General features: G+C 33.6%; 2 protein-coding genes across 4 annotated transcripts in view; one reads left to right on the plus strand and one right to left on the minus strand.

The window, feature by feature from the left end:
* The window catches only part of LOC135129486 (calcium-activated potassium channel slowpoke), a 78,768-nt gene extending 60,068 nt beyond the window's left edge, over positions 1-18,700 (plus strand). For all 3 annotated transcript variants that reach the window (XM_064056638.1, XM_064056639.1, XM_064056640.1), the window contains 11 exons: positions 200-262; positions 532-561; positions 921-1,053; positions 1,355-1,420; positions 6,964-7,138; positions 7,195-7,419; positions 7,467-7,746; positions 7,800-7,936; positions 7,990-8,102; positions 8,154-8,403; positions 17,233-18,700. In XM_064056638.1, the coding sequence (XP_063912708.1) occupies positions 200-262; positions 532-561; positions 921-1,053; positions 1,355-1,420; positions 6,964-7,138; positions 7,195-7,419; positions 7,467-7,746; positions 7,800-7,936; positions 7,990-8,102; positions 8,154-8,403; positions 17,233-17,352 (1,592 nt within the window). In that variant the 3' untranslated portion in view covers positions 17,353-18,700. The remainder of the gene's footprint in view (positions 1-199; positions 263-531; positions 562-920; positions 1,054-1,354; positions 1,421-6,963; positions 7,139-7,194; positions 7,420-7,466; positions 7,747-7,799; positions 7,937-7,989; positions 8,103-8,153; positions 8,404-17,232) is intronic.
* Positions 18,701-18,822: 122 nt separating this feature from the next.
* On the minus strand, positions 18,823-20,081 carry LOC135129490 (uncharacterized). The gene is made up of 2 exons (XM_064056646.1): positions 19,399-20,081; positions 18,823-19,352 (listed from the first exon to the last, which is right to left on the minus strand). Exons 1-2 carry the CDS (start codon positions 19,761-19,763, stop codon positions 18,869-18,871), a joined length of 849 nt encoding a protein of 282 aa, XP_063912716.1. The 5' UTR covers positions 19,764-20,081; the 3' UTR covers positions 18,823-18,868.
* Positions 20,082-20,146: the final 65 nt, after the last annotated feature.

Below are 20,146 nucleotides of genomic sequence, written 5' to 3' on the forward strand. Positions count from 1 at the left end.
TGTTGTTGGTGTTGCATGCGAGCACTTGATTGCGTTCTAACTCTAGCAATAATGATAGTGATAGAACTAGAAGTTGGGTTGCGTTCCGCGCTTACAACCCCCGGAACTCAGCGGCAACTGAGCATTAGCATAGATCTATAAAAATAGCGTAGGGACTAGAGTAATAGTTGAATGTGCGAGATTGGTTTGTGGTTTACAGATGACCATCATCCTCCTCCTACCTTCACACCACCAGAGTTGCCCAAGAAAGTTCATGTCCGAGGTATACAACAACTTTCTAGTCGCACCGTTATCACCCCAAACCTACGCACAAACTTTCATTTTTGTTTGGTTTTGTTCAGATCATCAAAGTCGCGCTTCTTGAAAAACTCTGCAAACCGTCCGTTCCCCCGATTCTCCTTCACGCTTACCTTCATTACATTAGCCGTAACGATTAGAGTAGAGTAGTTCGAACGTAACAGCTAAGAAAACTCTAACGAACCATTCTCATTTCCGAGACGACTAAAGAGATTGACATTTGTTTCTTTGCAGGTGACATGAACAGGCATGACGAAATGCACTGTAAGTTGAGAGTATTTGCTTTATTGACAAAGCTTCAGCTGCTCTGACTAGAAAATCAAAACGTGCGGCAGCTTAACTCAAATTGACTCTTCTCCAAAGCAGTCAATCTGAGCCACTGTAGAACTGTTGTTCGAATTTGAATTTGAAAAGACTTCAAAGACTGTTCTCTGTTTCTCACACCCTCAGTGTCCGTGTCCAGTTGTGTTTGGTGTTGCATCTTCTCTCTCTGTCTTTGCTCTTTGGTGTACCCTGTTTCAAATTCGAGTGCGAATACGCGAAATTATTAGATCTTCAATTATGTAGACCTGGAAGACGCCCGTCGTCCGAATCTCCGTCATACTAAACGTGTTGTTTTTCAGTGACTCCGCGCAACCACAACCAGCAGAGGAACAGCACAGTCCCCAACATGGTAAATTCAATAAAACAAGTAAACAAAGTAAAACCAAACGTGACAAGACAAGAAAACATAGTATCACCTGGTTATAACTCAAGGTAAAACTCTTAACATTGTCCGCGTCTATACCGCTATCGATAACATTAACCAATTTTGAAACTCCTTCAAAATAAGTATAGGTTTCTCAGCCACGTCACCCTATCAAGCGTTTTAGTGCTACTAGAAGCACTGCATGGTTTTTCTGCTCTCCACTATATCTACCACATTTTTTATTACCGCTACTGGATATTAAATCGTGAGCCATAGGGTGATTGATGGTGTTGCGTAAACTTCAGTTACTTTTCTCAATATTGTATTGGTTTGACATGTCGTGTGCTATCAGCAGTGTGCTGTTTTCAGACCACCGGAGCAGGATACTACAACTTATGCCGGCTATCATCTTGCCTATGAAGTCAAAAAACTCATGTACGCTTAAGCCAGTACTTACACTTTTCACTTTATTAACTAACTGTTGCCGCTTGCATCTGCTTGTGTTAATCAGCTTTGAACATTTGAGGAAACGAAGACATAGTTTCCCAGATGTTGGTTTCGTTCTTTTTATTTTGCAAGTATTTGTTTGTTGTTGTATGTTGTACAAAACAACTCACGTCGGTAAGTGGTTAGTATTGTAATGGTTCCCTCCTATCCGACCGAGTTCTTGGCAATTCTGTCACCAGAAGATTGCAGGATAATATAAAAGGGAGGAGACTTACGGTATTTTACAATTATATTATATGTTTTACGTATGTCAGTACGTAGTATTCAATAAAAAACAGCTCGTCGCCTGAGAACTTGTTTGATCTACAGAGCAGAGCGCCCGCAGGTCAATATCGTCTCTAAGCGCTCACCAAAATTTGTCAGTTTAAATTTTATTTCCTCCGTTTACGGTTTATGAATCCGTGTTGAGTTTTTACCTTAGACGTCAAGATTTTTGAAAAAAATAACAACATAATTTTGTCGAATAAATGTTATTTAAATGTTAAAAAGTAGCGTAGTCCTGAACTTGTGGTTTATAAATACCCTATTGAGATTTTTCGGCTTTTTTTATTTTTCAATTTCTCAATTTTCCTATGTTTCAATAGTACGATTTTTCAGTTTCTATCGTCTTCAATTTTACCATTTTTAAATACATATTTCGATTTTTCAATTTTTCAAAATTTTGACGTTTCGAAAATTTCAGTTTTCCGATTTCTGAAATAATCTTTTTTTTTAATTCTCCATTCTCCGACTTCCCAAAGTTTCGATTTTTCACTTCTTCAATTTTTCGATTTTTCAGATTTTTGATTTTCCAATTTTTCGATTTTTTGAAAATTTCTTTCAGTTTTGGGATTTTTCAATAATTCGATTTTTCGACTTTTCGATTTTTGAACTCCTGAGTTTTTTGATTTCTCAATTTTCTCGTTAAACTTTAGATTTTTCTATTTTTCGCTTGTTTTATACTTCGATTTCTCAATTTTTCAACTTTTCGATATTGTAATTTTTCGATTATTAACATTCCAAATTTTTCGATTTCTCGAGTTTTCAGTTATACTTTATTTCAATTTTTCAATTTTCCGGGTTTTTAAATTTTCGATTTTTGGATTTCTCGATTTTTCAATTTTGCAATATTTTAATTGTTCAATGTTTTACATTTAAAATTTTTCGATTTCTCGATTTTTTTTTTGAGATTTTTCGGCTTTTCGATTTCTCGATTTTTTTATTTTTCGAATTCTCAATTTTCCTATGTTTCAATAGTACGATTTCTCAATTTTTATCGTCTTCAATTTTTCAAAATTTTGACGTTTCCAAATTTTCAGTTTTCCGATTTCTAAAGTAATCTTTTTTTTAATTGCCCATTTTGCGACTTCCCAAAGTTTCGATTTTTCACTTCTTCAATTCTTCAACTTTTCGATTTTTCAAGTTTTTGATTTTCCAATTTTTCGACTTTGTTTTTTTAGATTTTCGAGTTCCGAATTTTCCAATTTTTTGGAAATTTCTTTCAGTTTTGGGATTTTTCAATAATTCGACTTTTCGATTTTTCGGCTCCTGAATTTTTTGTTTTCTCAATTTTTTACTTTTTGGATTTTCAATTTGTCGTTAAACTTTAGATTTTTCTGTTTTTCGATTGTTTTATACTTCGATTTGTCATTTTTTCAACTTTTCGATATTTTAATTTTTCGATTATTAACATTCCAAGTTTTTCGATTTCTCAAGTTTTCAGTTCTACTTTATTTCAATTTTCCGAGTTTTTAAATTTTCGATTTTTGGATTTCTCGATTTTTCAATTTTGCAAAAACATTTTAATCGTTCAATCTTTTAAATTTAAAATTTTTCGATTTCTCGATTTTTTGTATTTTTCGATTTCTCAATTTTCCTATGTTTCAATAGTACGATTTCTTAGTTTTTGTCGTCTTCAATTTTACCATTTTTAAATATTTCGATTTTTCAATTTTTCAAAATTTTGACTTTTCTAAATTTTCAGTTTTCCGATTTCTGAAGTAATCTTTTTTTTTTTTTAATTTTCCGACTTCCCAAAGTTTCGATTTTTTACTTCTTCAATTTTTCGATTTTTCAGATTTTTGATTTTCCGATTTTTCAATTTTTAAGGTTACGATTTTTCGACTTTGTTTTTTTATATTTTTGAGTTCCCAATTTTCCAATTTTTTGGAAATCTCTTTCAGTTTTGGGATTTTTCAATAATTCGATTTTTCGACTTTTCGAATTTTGGACTCCTGAATTTTTTGATTTCTCAATTTTTTTATTTTTTGGAATTTCAATTTGTCGTTAAACTTGAGATTTTTCTATTTTTGGATTGTTTTATGCTTCGATTTGTCAATTTTTCAACTTTTCGATATTTTAATTTTTCGATTATTAGCATTCCAAGTTTTTCGATTTCTCGAGTTTTCGATTTTTGAGTTCTTCAGGACTTCTATTTATCAATTTTTCAATTTTGGCATTGCTAAGTTTTCAATTTTCCGATTTCTAAATTCATCTATCTTTGATTTTCCCGTTTCTCGACTTCTCAAAGTTTCGATTTGTCAGTTCTTGAATTCTTCGATTTTTCGATTTTTTGACTTTTTTGGTTTTTCGGTTTCTCAGTTTTCCAATTTTTTAGTTTCTCAATTTTTGGGTATTTCTTTCAGTTTTGGGAGCTTTTAATATTTCGATTTTTCGACTTTTAAACTCCTCGATTTTTTGATTTCTCAATTTTTTACTTTTTGGATTTTCAATTTTTCGTTAAACTTTTGATTTTTCAATTTTTCGACTGCTTTATATGTATTTCGATGTCTCAAATTTTCAACTTTTCAATGTTTTAATTAACAATTCGATTTTTAAAATTCTAAGTTTTTCGATTTCTCGAGTGTTCAGTTCTGCTTTATTTCAAATTTTCAATTTTCTGAATTTTTCAATTCTCGTTTTTCCATTTTTTTTAATTTTTCGATTTTCAATTTTTTGATTTCTCGATTCATCAATTTTCCAATTTTTAACTTTTCTTCTCGGCTTTAGACTCTTCAATTTCTCGATGCTCTGATTTTTCGATTTCCCGATGTCTCAGTTTTTGAATTTTTTTCATGTTTCTATTTTTCAGGTATCCAATTTTCAAGTTTTCAATTTTTTAAATTTTGGGGTTTCGATTTCTCGGTTTGTCGATTCTTCAGCTTTTCCATTTTTAAATTTTACATTTTCGAATTTTTATTTTTTGATTTTTTGATGTTTGGATTTCTCGATTTTTCAATTTTGCGTTATTTTAATTGTTCAATGTTTTAAATTTTCGATTTTTTGATTTCTCGATTTTTTAATTTTTGAGTTCTTCAGTATTTCTATTTTTCTTTTTCCAATTTTGACTTTGCTAAATTTTCAGTTTTCCAATTTCTGAATTAATCTATTTTTTATTTTCCTATTTCTCGACTTTCCAATTTGTTGATTTCTCAATTTTTGGATATTTCTTCCAGTTTTGGGATTTTTCAATAGGTATTTTGATTCTTACACCTTTCGACTTCTGGAATTTTCGATTTCTCGATTTTTTATTTTTTGGATTTTCAGTTTTTCATTTTTTAAACCTTAGATTTTTCAATTTTCCGATTGTTTTATACTTCGATTTTTTAATTTTTCAACTTTTCGATGTCATTTTTCAATTTATAAAATTCTAAGTGTTTCGATTTCTCGAGTTTTCAGTACTTTATTTCATATTTCCAGTTTTCCGAATTTTTAAATTTTCTAATTTCTCTTTTTTAAAATTTTTCAATTTTTCAATTTTTGGATTTCTCGATTAATCGAATTCAGATGTTCCGATGTTTTGATCGTTCAATTTCTCGATTCATCAATTTTTCAATTTATAACTTTTGTTCTCAGCTTTCGACTCTTCAATTTCTTGATCCTCTGATTTTTCGATTTTCCAATTTTTCGATGTTTCGATTTTTCAGTTTTTTTTTCAATGTTTTAAATTCTGGGGTTTCTATTTTTCGATTTGTTGATTTTTGACTTTTTCGATTTTTCGATTTTTTGATTTTACAGTTTTTCAGTATTTCTATTTTTTATTTTTTTATGACAATAAACATCACAAACTGATTTTAGCAACTACTAACCCCGCCCACCCGCCCTCTCTTTTCTTAGAGGGTATGTCATTTGTCAAAATTGATCTTATTTTAGCAAGTGCTAACCCCGCCCACCTGCCCTCTATTTTCTTAGAGAGATCTCATTTGCAAAAATCCTAACACATACTAGCCCCGCCTACCCATCCTCTTTTCTTAGAAGATATCTCATTAGCCAAAATCAGTCTTACCTTAGCAATTACTAGCCCCACCCACCCACCCTCTCTTTTCTTAGAGGGTATGTGATCTGCAAAAATCAGTCTTATCCTAGCTAATAGCTGTTAAGATAAAACTGATTTTGGCAAATGAAAAGCGAGGGTGGGTGGGCGGCGCTAGTACCTACTACGATAAGGATGATTTGCGCAAATGAGATCCCTCTAAGAAAATAGAGGGCGGGTGGGCGGGGTTAGTACTTCCTAATCTAAGACTGATTTGGGTAAATGACACACCCTCTAAGAAAAGAAAAAATTGAAAAATTGAAATATAGAAAAGTTGAAAAATTGAGAAATCTAAAGTTTTAAAAACGAAAAATTGAAAACCCAAAACTGAAAGTCGAGAAATCCAGATCTTAAAAAATCGAAAAGTCGAAATACTAAGAAATCACAAATTGAAGTATCGAAAAATCGGAAAATAGAAAAAAATTGAAGAATCGAAAAACTGAAAAATTACAAAATTGAACGAATATCCAAAAATTGGGAAATTAATAAACTGAAAAATTGAGAAATCGAAAAGTCAAAAAAGCAAGTCGAAAAATAACAAACTTAAAAAATCGAAAAATTGAAGAACTGAATAGCTGAAAAATCGAAAAATCTAAGCGCTTAGAGTCGACATTGGCTTGAGTGCACTCCGGTCTGTGGATCAACCAAGTTCTCGCAAAGTTGTCTCATAACAGACGGACTTACTTGGTTTTGTGGTTAGACGACTCACTCCAGTCAAACCACACGTAAAACTCCCAACCCTTACAGTATTATCCGTCACGGCGCCTGGATGACGCCTTCTTCACCGAACGACGTCATACCTGCGCGCCCCACTCCCCCCGATTTAGTATTCTTTTCCGCTTCTTATTTTCAGTTCTCGAAATGTTAGCCACCCTACAACTCAACTTTTCTCCGCTGTCCGCTGATAGTCAAACCAATAATTTTGCGACGAGGGAAGATTTTTTAAAGCCAACACTCGACTTGCGCATGTCCTCGACATTGCCAATCTCATTCACTTAACAATTTTCTTAGCTCAACATCTTTTTACTTAGTTTAGACTCTTTATCTAGGTCAATTACTGTTGCATGTTTTTTGAACTTAGAGGGTTTTCTCTCGATTTTTGTGAATGAGCTAGAACCGTAGTGCAAGTTTGTGCATTCACGGTACGCTCATTCCCGGCCTGACGAAAGAACCGTTTCAGGCCGACCAGCAGGAGCAGCGGCGGCACCAACCAAAACAACAACGGTGTCGCGCTTCCGGTAGGTCTGGCCGATGACCAAGCCAAAGACTTCGACTTTGAAAAGACTGAAATGAAGTACGACAGCACAGGGATGTTCCACTGGGGGCCGGCGAAGAACCTCGAAGAGTGCATTCTCGTGAGTGGTACAGAACCGAAGGACTGACGACGAGTTTGATTGTTTGGTGGTTCCAGGACCGCAACCAGGCGGCCATGACGGTGTTGAACGGTCACGTGGTGGTGTGCCTGTTCGCCGACCCCGATTCCCCGCTCATAGGCCTTCGAAATCTCGTGATGCCTCTGAGGGCCAGCAATTTCCATTACCACGAGCTCAAGCACGTGGTGATCGTAGGCTCGGTAGACTACATTAGGAGAGAGTGGAAGATGCTTCAAAATCTTCCCAAAATATCGGTGCTAAATGTAAGTTGTTTGGGTGAAAAGGGTCCAGACAAAGGGTTTTGTCGTAGGGTTCTCCCTTGAGTAGGGCCGATTTGCGTGCTGTGAACGTAAACCTATGTGATATGTGCTGCATCCTCTCAGCGAAAGTGCCAAGCAATGACGATCCGACATTGGCCGACAAGGAGGCCATTCTGGCGTCACTTAACATAAAAGCCATGACTTTCGATGACACGATTGGGGTTCTTAGTCAGACCAACGGGGATAACGAGGCTGGGACTCCAGTCGGAAGCCCTATTATTCTTCAAAGGCGAGGATCGGTCTACGGGGCCAACGTTCCCATGATTACTGGTACCGACCCCTGTGAAAGTACCTTCCCTCTTCTAAATCGAAACGTTTTACAGAGTTAGTAAACGACAGCAACGTACAGTTCTTAGACCAAGACGACGATGATGATCCCGATACCGAACTGTACCTAACCCAACCGTTCGCTTGTGGTACCGCCTTCGCTGTTAGTGTGTTAGATTCTTTAATGTCTACAGTAAGTACCCACTGCGAATCCTACCTAACGTTCTTTCAACCCCCCACTTTCAGACGTATTTCAATCAAAATGCCTTAACGTTAATTCGTTCCCTAATCACCGGAGGCGCTACGCCAGAACTAGAGTTAATTTTGGCCGAAGGAGCAGGCCTTCGCGGAGGCTACAGGTACTCTCACCCAATCCTAAGTAGTACCTCAAGTACCAACTATTGTTTCAGCACACCAGACAGCTTATCCAACAGGGACCGATGTCGAGTGGGCCAAATTTCTCTCTACGACGGGCCTCTAGCCCAGTACGGAGAAACAGGAAAATACGGAGACTTGTTTGTGGCTGCGCTTAAACAGTTTGGAATGTTGTGTATAGGACTTTATAGGTTTAGGGACACGAGTTCGTCGTGCGACGCAAGCAGTAAAAGATACGTCATCACGAATCCGCCAGACGACTTTCAGTTGTTACCCACAGACCAGGTACGTCGTGCCAAATACTACTTCCATTATTAGATTCTGCGAAAAAAGTGAAGCAGACCGCCAGCTCGACTAGGAACCGCGCACTCCGCTTCCACCACGTGTTTCTGTGTTATTTAACCTCAATTCAATTCAAATGTTCGATTCCTATGACTGAAATTAAACCACAACTGAACAAAGTCAAAGTTTCAAAAGGAGCAATAAACAATATTTAAATTCTTATCTAGTTTGTATGATGAAAACATTCATCAACAAAATATTTACAAAATAAAAAAACTAGCAAAGCTTTATAAAAACAAAAAATCTGGTGTGAAATAAACTTGTGCAGATAAAATATTGCGTGAGGTTAGAAACCGCAGAGCATGAAAGTTTCCCTAAATAAATCCAATGCCTGTTAAATTGTGTTAAAACCCGTTAACGATTAAACTCCTAACATGAACTGTGAATTTACAAACAATCAAACAAATTTCCACGTGTTACCGTCGGTCACAGATTCACTCGTTTCCATTAGAAAGCCGCAAGAATTAGCTGCGCGTGTTGGGGAAAACTGAAGCGCCGTTGTCTTTACGATTAATTGTCGTTAAACAAAGGCTTCCTCCTTTTATTAACCGCCAAACCGACTAAACTAAACCTAACTCATCGCGTCTTTTCACCATGCTTTCACACACTACCCAAAAGCGCCAACGTGCACCTGGTTGCCTATGGTTAAATATTGTTTTGGATTGATTTTTTTTTAATTCGAATTATTCAAATGTGATTTCGCGCCGCTGTTAACTTTTTTCAGCGTGAAATTTTTGATTCAAATTCGGTCACCACAACACCAATAATATAATGACGTCACTTCAAAATTGTACATAGTGGTTTTTACGGAATCGTCTAGATTTTTCGAAAAAAAAAACAACATTTTGCAATTTAATTTTGATTTTTTTGCAAAGCCGAATGCTTTGAAATCTTGCAGATGTTTTAAAGTTATGATAATCAATAATTCGCGTACGGCCGAATTTGTGGTAAACTAAAAAAAATGTCAGTCTAATCTAAATTTGATAATTACTGTGAAATTACGGGTAATTTCGTTTGTGTTCGACGTCAATAGTGGCTTTCTGTTTTCTATTTGGTTAAGTCTTGTATTCATGATGTCGTATATTTATCTATCTCAACCCTACTGGTGTGAAAAAGCGGATCTATTTGGTGCCTGATCAACAGCTAGAGACTCCTTAAAATTAACAAACATAATTTTACAACCTAGAGTGTGATTAATTAATTTAACAATGTTTAAACAGATTGAATTGTTTTTAATAACTTCATGTTTGTATGAAAACGGTTGTTGGTTTAATTATGACATACTTATACTTAACATAATAACAGTGAATTTCATGAATTTTGTGCAACTTTGTTGGCTCTAAATATTTGAATTTTTTTGGCCTGGATCGTTGATGCTCAGTTTTCGGTTTAATTAATACTTATCATATTTAAACAATATAAATAATGTTCATTATGTTTAAATATTGTTTACTGTGTCATGATGATTAATATTTTTTTTATTTTGACCCCAATAAATTAAAACTCGAATCGTACTTACTCCGTTTTCCGGCTTTTTTTGAAAAATATCCACTTTCCTTCATGTTCACAGCACTAACGCTAAATTAGAAAACCGCGAAAACGCCTTACTTTTAAGCCAAAACCGAGCTCCGATGTTGCTCCTACCAGACCGAAATCAAAACTGAAGACAAAGGACCGAAAAATTGACCTCAGATAGCTCACGTGACAGTAGCGTCATGGTACGTCACGATGAGGTTGCAAAAATTATTTTTCAAATTTTGGCTGGGGAATTGAACATTTTCGGGGTCAATTTAACAATAATGCTTATCGTATATTTAAACGGTATAAATAATGTTAATAATGTTCAAGTATTGTTTATTATGTCATGATAATTTATATTATTTTTATATTTGTCGAATACACAAATCATGGAGCTAGATAAATTAAAACTCAAATTGTACTTAGTCCGTTTTCGGGCATTTTTGGAAAAATATCTGCTTTCCTTCGTGTTCACAGCACTAACGCAAAACATTTTCACTAGTATTTATTAACAATACATTAGAAATTCGCGAAAACGCGTTACTTTTAAGCCAAAACGGAGCTCCGATGTTGCTGTTACCAGACCGAAATCAAAACTGAAGACAAAGGACCGAAAAATTGACCTTTGCTCGAATTTAAAAAATCGGATAACTGAAAAATCGAAACATCGAAAAACTGGAAAGTCGAAAAACCGAGAAATCGAAAAATCAAAAGATCAAGAAATCGTGGAGTCGAAAAGTCGAACAATTGAGAAACCGAAATAGGCCAAAATCGAAAAATCGAAAAATTAAAAATTGAACAATTTATAAATTGAGAAATTGACAATCAAAATATCCAAAAATCCAAATTTCGATAAATCGAGAAATCAAAAAACTTAAAAATTCGAAAAATTGAAAAATTGAGAGATTAGAAGATCAAAGGAACGAGAAATCGAAAAGTGATGAAGTCGAAAAATCGAAAAATAGAGAAATCAACAACCAAAAAGTTAAAAGTTGAAAAATTGGAAAAGCAGAAAAATCAATAAACAAAAAAATGGAAAACTGGAAAAACTGAGAAACCGAAATAGTCCAAAATAAAAAATTGAAAAACTGATAAATCGAAAACCTGAACAATCAAATCTGGATCAATCGGGAATGAAAAATTAACAAATCGAAAAATTGAAAAACAGAACATCTAAAATCCAGAAGTCAAAAATAGAAAAGCCAAAGAATTGAAATATTGAAAAATCCTAAAACTGAAAAATCTAAAAATCAAAAAAGTGAAGTCGAAAAATAGAAACCTTAAAAAATCGAAAAATTGAAGTCAAAAACCTGAAAAATCAAAAAATTAAAGAACTGAAGAAGAGGAAAATCCAATCTTAAGATTTTTCGATTTTCCATTTTTCTGTTTTTCGATATTCGGTTCGATTCGATTTCTCGACTTTACGATTTTCGATTTTTGAGTTTCTCGATCTTTAGCGTTTTCGATTCTTCTTTTAAATTTTTCGCTTTTTCGATTTTTGAAATATTTCAATTTTCTATACTACAGTTTCTTGATTTTTCAAATTTTCAATTTTTCGCCTTTCGAATTTGCAGTTTCTCGGTGTTTATTTCAATTTTCGTATTTTTCCGCTTTTCGATTTTTCATTTTCTCAAAATTTTGTGTTTTCCATTTTTGGATTTTTCAATATTTGGATATTCCAGTGTCGCGATAAGAAAAATCGAAAAATCGAATTTGAAAAATGATTGTTCAATTTTTAGATCATTCAATTTCCCGATTTTTCAATTTTTCGACTTTTCGAGTTTGGATCTTTTAATTTTTCAGTATTTTTCGATTTTTCGAATTTTTCAGTTCCTTGATTTTTTCGGTTTATCAATTTCTCGCTCTTTCGAAGTTTCGATTTGAAGTTTTGATTTCTCGATTTCACGTTTTTTCATACATTTCGACTCTTCAACTTTTCGAACTTTCGATTTTTTACCTCTCCGATTTTTCAACTTTTCGAGTTTTCGACTTTTCGATTTAGATTATTCGATATTTCATATTATGTCATCTCGATTTTTGATTTTTATATTTTGCAACTCTTCGATTTTCCGACTTTTTGATCTTATTTTTTCGAATTTTCGATGTTTCGACTCGAATTTTCTATCTTTCAATTTTTGTATTCTTGTATTTTTCAAGATTTCGACGTCTCGTTTTTCGATTTTCCCATTTTCGAATTTTCAGTTTTTTAACTTCAGGACTTGGGTTTTCGGATTTTCATATTTTGTAAATTTTTAGACTTTTGGAATTATGGAAATTTTAAATTTTGGAATCTTAGAATCCTGGAACCTGGCAACCTGGGAATTTTGGAATAGTAGAATTTTCAAATCTTGGAATTTTGGAGTTTTGGAATTTTAAAATCTTGTGAAATTTTGAAATTATAGATTGCTGTATTCTAAATTTTTGGGTTTCTGGGTTCTTGGATTTTTGGGTTTCTGGATATTTTGTTTTTTTTTAATTTCGGATTTTACATTCTGTGAACTTTTGAATTTTTTTGAAGTTTCGATGTCGACGTTTTTTGATTTTTCGACTTTGTAACTTCTGGTTTGCTGGATTTTCTAATTTTTTGGTAGCAGATTTGAAAAATATTATATTTATATTTCAATTTTGTCATTTCGGTTTTTGATTTTTTCAGTTTTTCAATTCATCGATTTTCCTACTTTTTAATACATTTTTTCGAATTTTCGATTTTTGGCTTTTTGTGTTTTTTAAAATTTGGACGTCTGTTTATTCGGTTTTTCCATTTTTTTAATTTTCAATTTCTCAGTTTCACGATTTTTCCAATTTTCAATTTTTTAACTTCCGTACTTGGGTTTTTGGATTTTTGAATTTTTGGATTTCTGGATATTTTTGGATTTTTGGATTCTTGAATTTTTGGTATTAGGATTTCTGACTTTTGGGTTTTTGGATCTTGGAGTCTTTGAAATTTGAGATTTTGGAATCTTGCAATCTGGCAATCTTGGAATTTTGGTGTTTTGGAGTTCGAAACACTCGAAGGTCAAGAAATGGGGAAATCGAAACATCGATTAATTGGAAATTCGAAAAATTGAGAGTTTATGAAAGTCAAATTTGAAAAATTAAAAAACCGAAAATTTGACAAAATGACAATTGAAAAACAGAAAATCTAAAACCGGGAAGTCGAAAAATCAAAAGATTAAGAAATCGAAACATTTGAAAAATTCGAAAACTTGAAAAATTCAAATATCGAAAGAACTGAACTGAAAAATCGAGAAATCGAAAAATCTAAAATTTAAAAAATTAAAAAATCTAAAATATACAAATCGAAAAAGTAATAATCAACACATCGAAAAATCCAGGAGTCAAAAATCGAAAAGTCGAAGGATCGAAATACTGAAAAATTCCAAAACTGAGATATCCAAAAACTGAAAAATGAAAGAAAAACTGAAAAATGGAAAACCTGAAAAATCCGAAAACTGAAATATCCAAAAACTGAGAACCTAAAAAGTCGAAAAATTGAGCAATCGAAAAATCCAAAAGTGAAGTCGAAAAACCGAAACCTTAAAAAAACTAAAAAATTGGTCTAAAGAGTTTCGACAGTACTTCCCTCGCTGTCGGAAACGTGACGACTGCATGCCTATTATGTTTTTTTTTTTCGCAGTGGATTTCAAAGAATTCGGTTTTGTTGTTTCTGAGTAAATCAGTAAAATAAATTTACGCATTCATTAATTTTTTTGAGTCACCCTGTATATGCAAATCCAAAAAATATGAATGGAGTGATAGATCACAAGTACAGACTCATCATATTTTGTACATTTTAGATATGATTTATTCGGCAAACTTTCGAGCTGACGTCATCAATTTTTTGGAGGGGATAAGCAAATGTATTTTGACTAAACATTTATTATGCTCTTTATAACCTTAAAACATCTGCAAGATTTCAAAGCATTCGGTTTTGCAGTTCATGATTAAATCGAAAAAATAAATTTACGCATTCATTAATTTTTTTGAGTCACCCTGTATATGCAAATCCAAAAAATATGAATGGAGTGATAAATTACAAGTACAGACTCATCATATTTTGTACAGTTTAGATAAGATTTATTCGGCAAACTTTCGAGCTGACGTCATCAAGTTTTTGGAGGGGATAAGCAAATATATTTTGACTAAACATTTATTATGCTCTTTATGACCTTAAAACATCTGCAAGATTTCAGAGCATTCGGTTTTGTAGTTCCTGATTAAATCAATAAAATATATTTACGCATTCATTAATTTTTTTGAGTCACCCTGTATATGCAAATCCAAAAAATATGAATGGAGTGATAGATCACAAGTACAGACTCATCATATTTTGTACATTTTAGATATGATTTATTCCACAAACTTTTGAGCTGACGTCATCAAGTTTTTGGAGGGGGTAAGCAAATATTTTTTGACTAAAGATTTATGATGCTCTTTATAGCCTTAAAACATCTGCAACATTTCAAAGCATTCTGGTTAGCAGATTAAAAATTAAATTTCAAAATGTTGTTTTATAATTTTGATTTTTTTTCCAAAAATCTGGACGTTTCGGGTGAAAAGTCGATTCGGAGTTGTAAACTACATGTGTAGGACTATGTTATTTTATACAATTGAAAACCCATTTACTATGTACAATTTTGAAGTGACGTCATCGCATTAGTGGTGGGGATGATTAGACAAATTTTGGTTAGCGTTTTACCATCTACATGATATTCTTAATATAAGTACAAAATTTCACAACAATCGGTCGAGTACTTTCGGAGATTATCTGTCTAATAAAAATCCGGGACAACAGACGGACAGACGGACGGACAGACGGACAGACGGACGGACAGACGGACAGACGGACAGACGGACGGACAGACGGACAGACGGACAGACGGACGGACAGACGGACAGACGGACAGACGGACAGACAGACGGAAATGGGAGACCTATTTCTTCGTCTTCTAGGGGTCATGAAAGATCGAGAAAACGTAAAAGTAGAGAGTCGGCCGACGGACTCGATTACAATACTTCCTTTGCTTACGCTCGGGAAGTAAAAATGAAAAATCGAAAAATTAAAGAATTGAAGAACAGGGATATCGAAACCCTCGAAAGTCAAGAAATGGGAAAATCAAAACATCGATTAATTGAAAAATCGAAAATTTGAAAAAACGACAATTGAAAAACAGAAAATCTAAAACCGGGAAGTCGAAAAATCGAAAGATTAAGAAATCGAAACATTTGAAAAATTGAAATATGGAAGAGCTGAAATGAAAAATCGAGAAATCGAAAAATATAAAATATTAAATATTGAAAAATTAAAATACCAAAAAATTGAGAAATCTAAAATTTAAAAATCGAAAAAGTAAAAAGTCGAAACATCGAAAAATCCAGAAGTCAAAAATGGAAAAGTCGAAGAACAGAAATATTGAAAAATCCCAAAACTGAAATATCGAAAAACTGAAAAATGAAAGAAAAACTCATGAATCGAAAAACTGAAAAATCGCGAAACTTGAGAAATCGAAAAATCCAAAATTGGCGAATTGAAAAACTGAGAAATGTAAAAATCTCAAAATTTAAAAACCCGAAAAATCAAAATTTTGAAAAATTGAAAATTTAGAACATCGATAAACCGAAACATCAAAAAAGAGAAAAATCTAAAATTTAGAAAATTGAAAAAGGAAAAAATTGAAGAATCGAAATATTGAAAAATTGAAAAAATAGACAACTTAAAATCGAAAAATTGCAAAAACTATAAACAGAAATCGAGAAATCGAAATATCTAAAAGTCGAAAAACAGAGAAATTGAAAAATAGAAAAATCAAAGAATTGAAAAAGAGGGAAATGGAAGTTGAAAGATTGTCAAATCGAAAATTTACAAAGTTTAAAAATTGAAAAACTGAAAAATCGAGAAATCAAAAAGTAGAAAAATATAAAAACCAATTAATCGAGAAATTTTAAAATTAAAGCTTTAGAAACGCCAAAATCAGAAAAATTGAAAAATTAGCATATTGAAAAATCGAAAATTTAAAAAACAGAAAAATCGGAAAATTGAAGAATTGAAAAACTGAAAAATCGAGAAATCAAGAAGTCAAAAAATCGAAAAATCAATTAATTGAGAAATCTAAAAATTAAAACTTTAAGAACCCGAAAAATTGAAAAATTGAAAAACTGAAAAATCTGAGGAATCTAAAAATCTAAAATTTAAAAAATTGAAAAAGTAAAAAATCGAAAAGTTGAAAAATTGAAGAGTCGAAAAATCGGAAAACTGAAATATCGAAAAATTACAAAACCTAGAAATCGAAAACCGAAAATTTGAAAAATGAAAAAATAGAAACCTGAAAATCGAAAAATTGCAAAACCTGAAAAACAGAAATCGAGAAATCGAAAAACCGAGAAATTGAAAAATCGATTGATCGAGAAATCGAAATATAAAAGTGCCAAAAATTCAAAAATACAAAAATTGAAGAATTGAAAAAGGGAGGGAATTGAAAAATTGAAAAATCGAGGAATCGAAAAATGGAGTCATCGGAAAATCAAAAAATTGAAAAAACGACAATTGAAAAACAGAAAATCTGAAACCGGGAAGTCGAAAAATCTTAACATTTGAAAAATTGAAATATGGAAGAGCTGAAATGAAAAGTCGAGAAATCGAAAAACCTAAAACTTTAAATATTGAGAAATTAAAATACCAAAAAATTGAGAAATCTAAAATTTAAAAACTGAAAAAGTAAAAAGTCGACACATCGAAAAATCCAGAAGTCAAAAATGGAAAAGTCGAAGAACAGAAATATTGAAAAATCCCAAAACTGAAATATCGAAAAACTGAAAAATGAAGGAAAAACTGACGAATTGAAAAACTGCAAAACCTCAAAACTGAAACATCCAAAAATTGATAATCTAAAGAATCGAAAAATACCAAAACTGAAATGTCCAAAAACTGAGAAATTAAAAAATTGAAAAAATGAGAAATCGAAAATTTAAAAAAGTGAAGTTGACAAATCGAAATATTTAAAAATCGTAAAATTGAAGAGAAAAACTAAAAACCGAGAAATTGAAAAATTGTAAAATCCAAAAATTGAATAATAAATAGGAGTAAACTGAAAAGTCCCCAAACTAAAATTTCCAAATAAAAAATATTATGACCTTTTTTCTATTGTAGTTAATTTTATTCCCGGTTAGAAGCAAACACTGTTGCCAACATAACATTTAATTTAAACTATGACGCTTCTCTATATTCTTTGTTTTTATTGTGACAATATTTTGTAGGTCTTCGTCTTGATGCAGTTCGACCCTGGTTTGGAGTACAAGCAGGTCCGGGGCCGTACAGGGACGGGCCAAGGTAGCGGGACGGGCGGTGGAGGCACGAACAAGGACGACAACTCCTGACTACTACTTTGTAGCGCCCTTACGGACGGACCCTACTCGTACATCTAAAGACAAGAGCGGTCCAAGATTGTACCCACCATTCCAAAGCCCCTTTTCCATTGGGTGTTTTCTGTTTTCTTTACCTATAATAATCTATACCAATATATATGTGGTTGGTTCCGACGAATGCATGTTTTGTTGTGTTCGAATTGGTTCATCGGGATTAAAGGGTTTATTTTTCGTTTAGTGGTAAATTGAGTTTTATTTTAACTGTGGGTGTCATTCTACTAACACGGTAAGGTCGCTACAACTTTACGAACAATTTCTTCATAATCGAACTCTTCTTAATGAGTGCTTAATTATGGACTTAATACTGGACACTTGTTTATAAATTGTAAAATAAATTAGAGACGCTGAATTTTTTAAATCCGCTGTTGTGCCATGTGAATAGACTGAGTGAAATCAAGAGCTTTTTATAGGGTGTATAAATGATGTATATAGTTGTTAGAGAGTACAGAGGTGGGTATTTAAATGACCTAATTGTTGCGTTATAATAGATTTTTTTACAACCGTTATTTACTTAACCTTAACATAGTTTATTGACGTACAGGAATTGTAAGATATGTACATTTCAAGATATTTCAATTGTGATATTGTAAATAATTAGTTGATAGTTATGGGGTTTTCTGATTTGTACACGCTATGTTTGTGTAATTGTTAAGTTTTTTAGGGTTAGGGACGTTTTCCCTTATTTAGCAATATTTTACAAATGACAAAATACACCAAGTCCCCTCCCTCGGATCGTGCTTTACCCGTAGTTTCATGGTCGGTGTGTCGTAGTCGTGGTAAAAAACCCATCTCTGACAACATGGCGAATCGATGCTAACAATCTCACATGTGTGTCTTGTTATTTATATATAAAAATAAACGTACTGTAACATTTACATCATCCACCATCACCTATTTTCGAAATTACCGTCGTTTTTTACCCCTACCACCAACTAAGCGCGTCTACGAACAGCGCCATCTTCAGTACACACACATACACATAAATGTTGTTCACGCTTCGAATTTCAACCATAAGAGCAGTTGGTTGTAGGAGTAACTGCTCTCATAGGTTTAGGGCTTTTTTTAGTATTTTATTATGGATTTTCTACGTAACAGTGATACACTGAATGTTGCTGTGGACTTCAACACAAGATGGCACCACCACGCAATCAACTTGTCCATTTCGTGTGGCCACCCCGTATAGAAGATCCACGCAATTTAATTACTACTGTTGTTGATGTTACTGATTGTTAAGCAATTGTACATAAAATGTGCGATATTCGAAAATACAGAAGCTCTATTTGAATAAATATCAAATTTACGGCGTGTTTTAAAGTCTCCCAACCCCCAGCAACATCAAAGAGTCTCACTTTTATTGGAATTCCGAATTTTTTCGTCTTGTTTTTGTAACTATTGTTAAAATTAAGTTAATAATGTGCAGCATTCGAAAATAAAGACACTCTATTCAATAAATTAATACAAATATCATTTACAGATTTTTCCTCTTGAAACCAGAATATTTTTGGTCCTTCATTGATAGAGCTGACAAACTCTTGGTTTCGCGTCTGGGGGTGGCGGAAATCGAACGAAACTGGCTATTCTCGATAGGGGGCAGCACTAGACTGTTCTTGAGGATGCCTTTAGGCGCGCCAGGTTTCCTCACCCCCACTAGAAACGGCAGAGAGTCATATTCTTCATCTTTGAGCCACTTTGATGCCGACATGTGTGACGATATTAAAGACCTGGATGACGACTGACGCCTGGGGAGCCGACTAGTCCCCACTGGTGACACTTTCAAAAAACTACCAACGTCTATATCGTCGTTGAGGGTGATTTTTGGTGCAATTTTTGCATAAATTTGGTCAATCACAGCCGCTTTATTCTGACTAGGTTCCATCTTATCACAGGTAACTTCAGCTAAAATTTCTTCCTCGCAATTTGGTCTCCTACCGGAAATTGCAACCCCTAAAACGCTAAATTAAAAGTGTAAAATCTGAAACTGCAACAACCATCAGTTACCACAAATTTGGGAAAAAGTGCATCCACTCTTCGTATTCTTCTTTGTCATAGTGGTCTGGGATGGGCTCCGCGCCCCTTAAAACCCCATCCATGCGTTCCAATTCTTCGCGCAGTTTCTTTGAGGCTTCGCTTTTATACTCCTCGCCCCAGCTGAGGGAACTCGATGAACTTTTACTACCGACATCGCGAACGCTCACTAAGATGTCTGAGTCGCCGCTTGACAAAAATTGCGCTTCGTTGAAGACCGCTTTGGGGATTTCTTCACCGAAATAGAGCTTCTCACTGTATTTATGGTCAGGTAGTGGGTGCTTCAGAATACTGAGGTTGTCTAGGGGCAGAGTTCGAATGCTTCGATTTCTCTTCATTTGAGGAACTAAGGGGGCGCGAACATCCTTTGTACTGTGACAAGCGACTGTTTCAAGAGAAAATATCGATTTTTACTAGAGTTGACATTTATGCAATCAACACAAAAGTTAATGTGGAATTTGATAACCGGTTTTCGACTGGTTTTATTTGTTGTACTAGTTATTAGTTAGTCTGATTTGGCCAATTTTCATTGATTGATAAATAAATGTTGGAATGAATCATGGTTTCGCGTTAACGCCAGGACGCGATCTGTCACGTTCTACTCGTCGCACGATTTATCATTAAACAAACACGACTTTTGCATTTTACGTGGTTTTCAGCCGCCGCCGTTTGCTGACGAAGCGTAAACTGATAAATCCGACTTTTCGTACTGATAAATTAT

Source organism: Zophobas morio, unplaced genomic scaffold, assembly GCF_036711695.1.
Source record: "Zophobas morio isolate AGI-343-1 ecotype UQ-CSIRO unplaced genomic scaffold, CSIRO_AGI_Zmor_V1 ptg000016l, whole genome shotgun sequence".
Lineage (NCBI taxonomy): Eukaryota > Metazoa > Arthropoda > Insecta > Coleoptera > Tenebrionidae > Zophobas > Zophobas morio.